This window comes from Morus notabilis, unplaced genomic scaffold (genome assembly GCF_000414095.1).
Source record: "Morus notabilis unplaced genomic scaffold, ASM41409v2 C11184031, whole genome shotgun sequence".
NCBI classification, from domain to species: Eukaryota; Viridiplantae; Streptophyta; class Magnoliopsida; order Rosales; family Moraceae; genus Morus; species Morus notabilis.
In genome coordinates this window covers 1-448 of record NW_010381998.1, presented here as the reverse complement: position 1 = coordinate 448, position 448 = coordinate 1, and the positions used below count along the sequence as shown (strand labels likewise).

Genomic DNA, 448 nt, shown 5'->3' with positions numbered 1-448 from the left:
GGACGAGCCAGTGGATGATGGCTAGAAAAGTGGGCCACTGGTGTGGGGTCCCAGGCGATCGGAGAATGGATTTGTTGAGCTTGAAAGGATAATTTAGTATCTTGAGAAGGAGAGGAAGGTCTTCATCGACCTTGGTGGTGGGGAAATCAAGGCGGGACATGAGGAAGGAGAGGGTTTGGGTGATGTCTTTGGCGGTGGGGAAAGGGAGGTGGAGGGAGATGGAGGTGTGGGAGGAGAGATAGGCGTCGATGGTGGCGACAGCAGAGACTTGGTAGCGGTGGTCTTTGTAGAGGTCAAAAGTGGCCGCGGCGGCGGAGGCGCGGCTGAGACCGACGGAGGAAGGGCGGCTGCTGACGACGCTGGCGTCAGAGTCGCGGGAGGGCCCGTGGAAGAGAGGCGCCGGCGCCGGCGGCTGTGGGTGAGCGAATGAGTCCTTCGGACGACGGTG

General features: G+C 60.7%; 1 protein-coding gene across 1 annotated transcript; it reads right to left on the bottom strand.

Moving 5' to 3' along the window:
* Window positions 1-4: 4 nt before the first annotated feature.
* LOC112094771 (kinetochore protein NDC80 homolog) lies at window positions 5-442 on the bottom strand (the record flags this gene model as incomplete). Its single annotated transcript, XM_024176471.1, has 1 exon — window positions 5-442. A coding segment is annotated over one exon (438 nt), but the record flags the coding sequence as incomplete, so codon positions are not given.
* Between the last annotated feature and the right edge of the window lie 6 nt (window positions 443-448).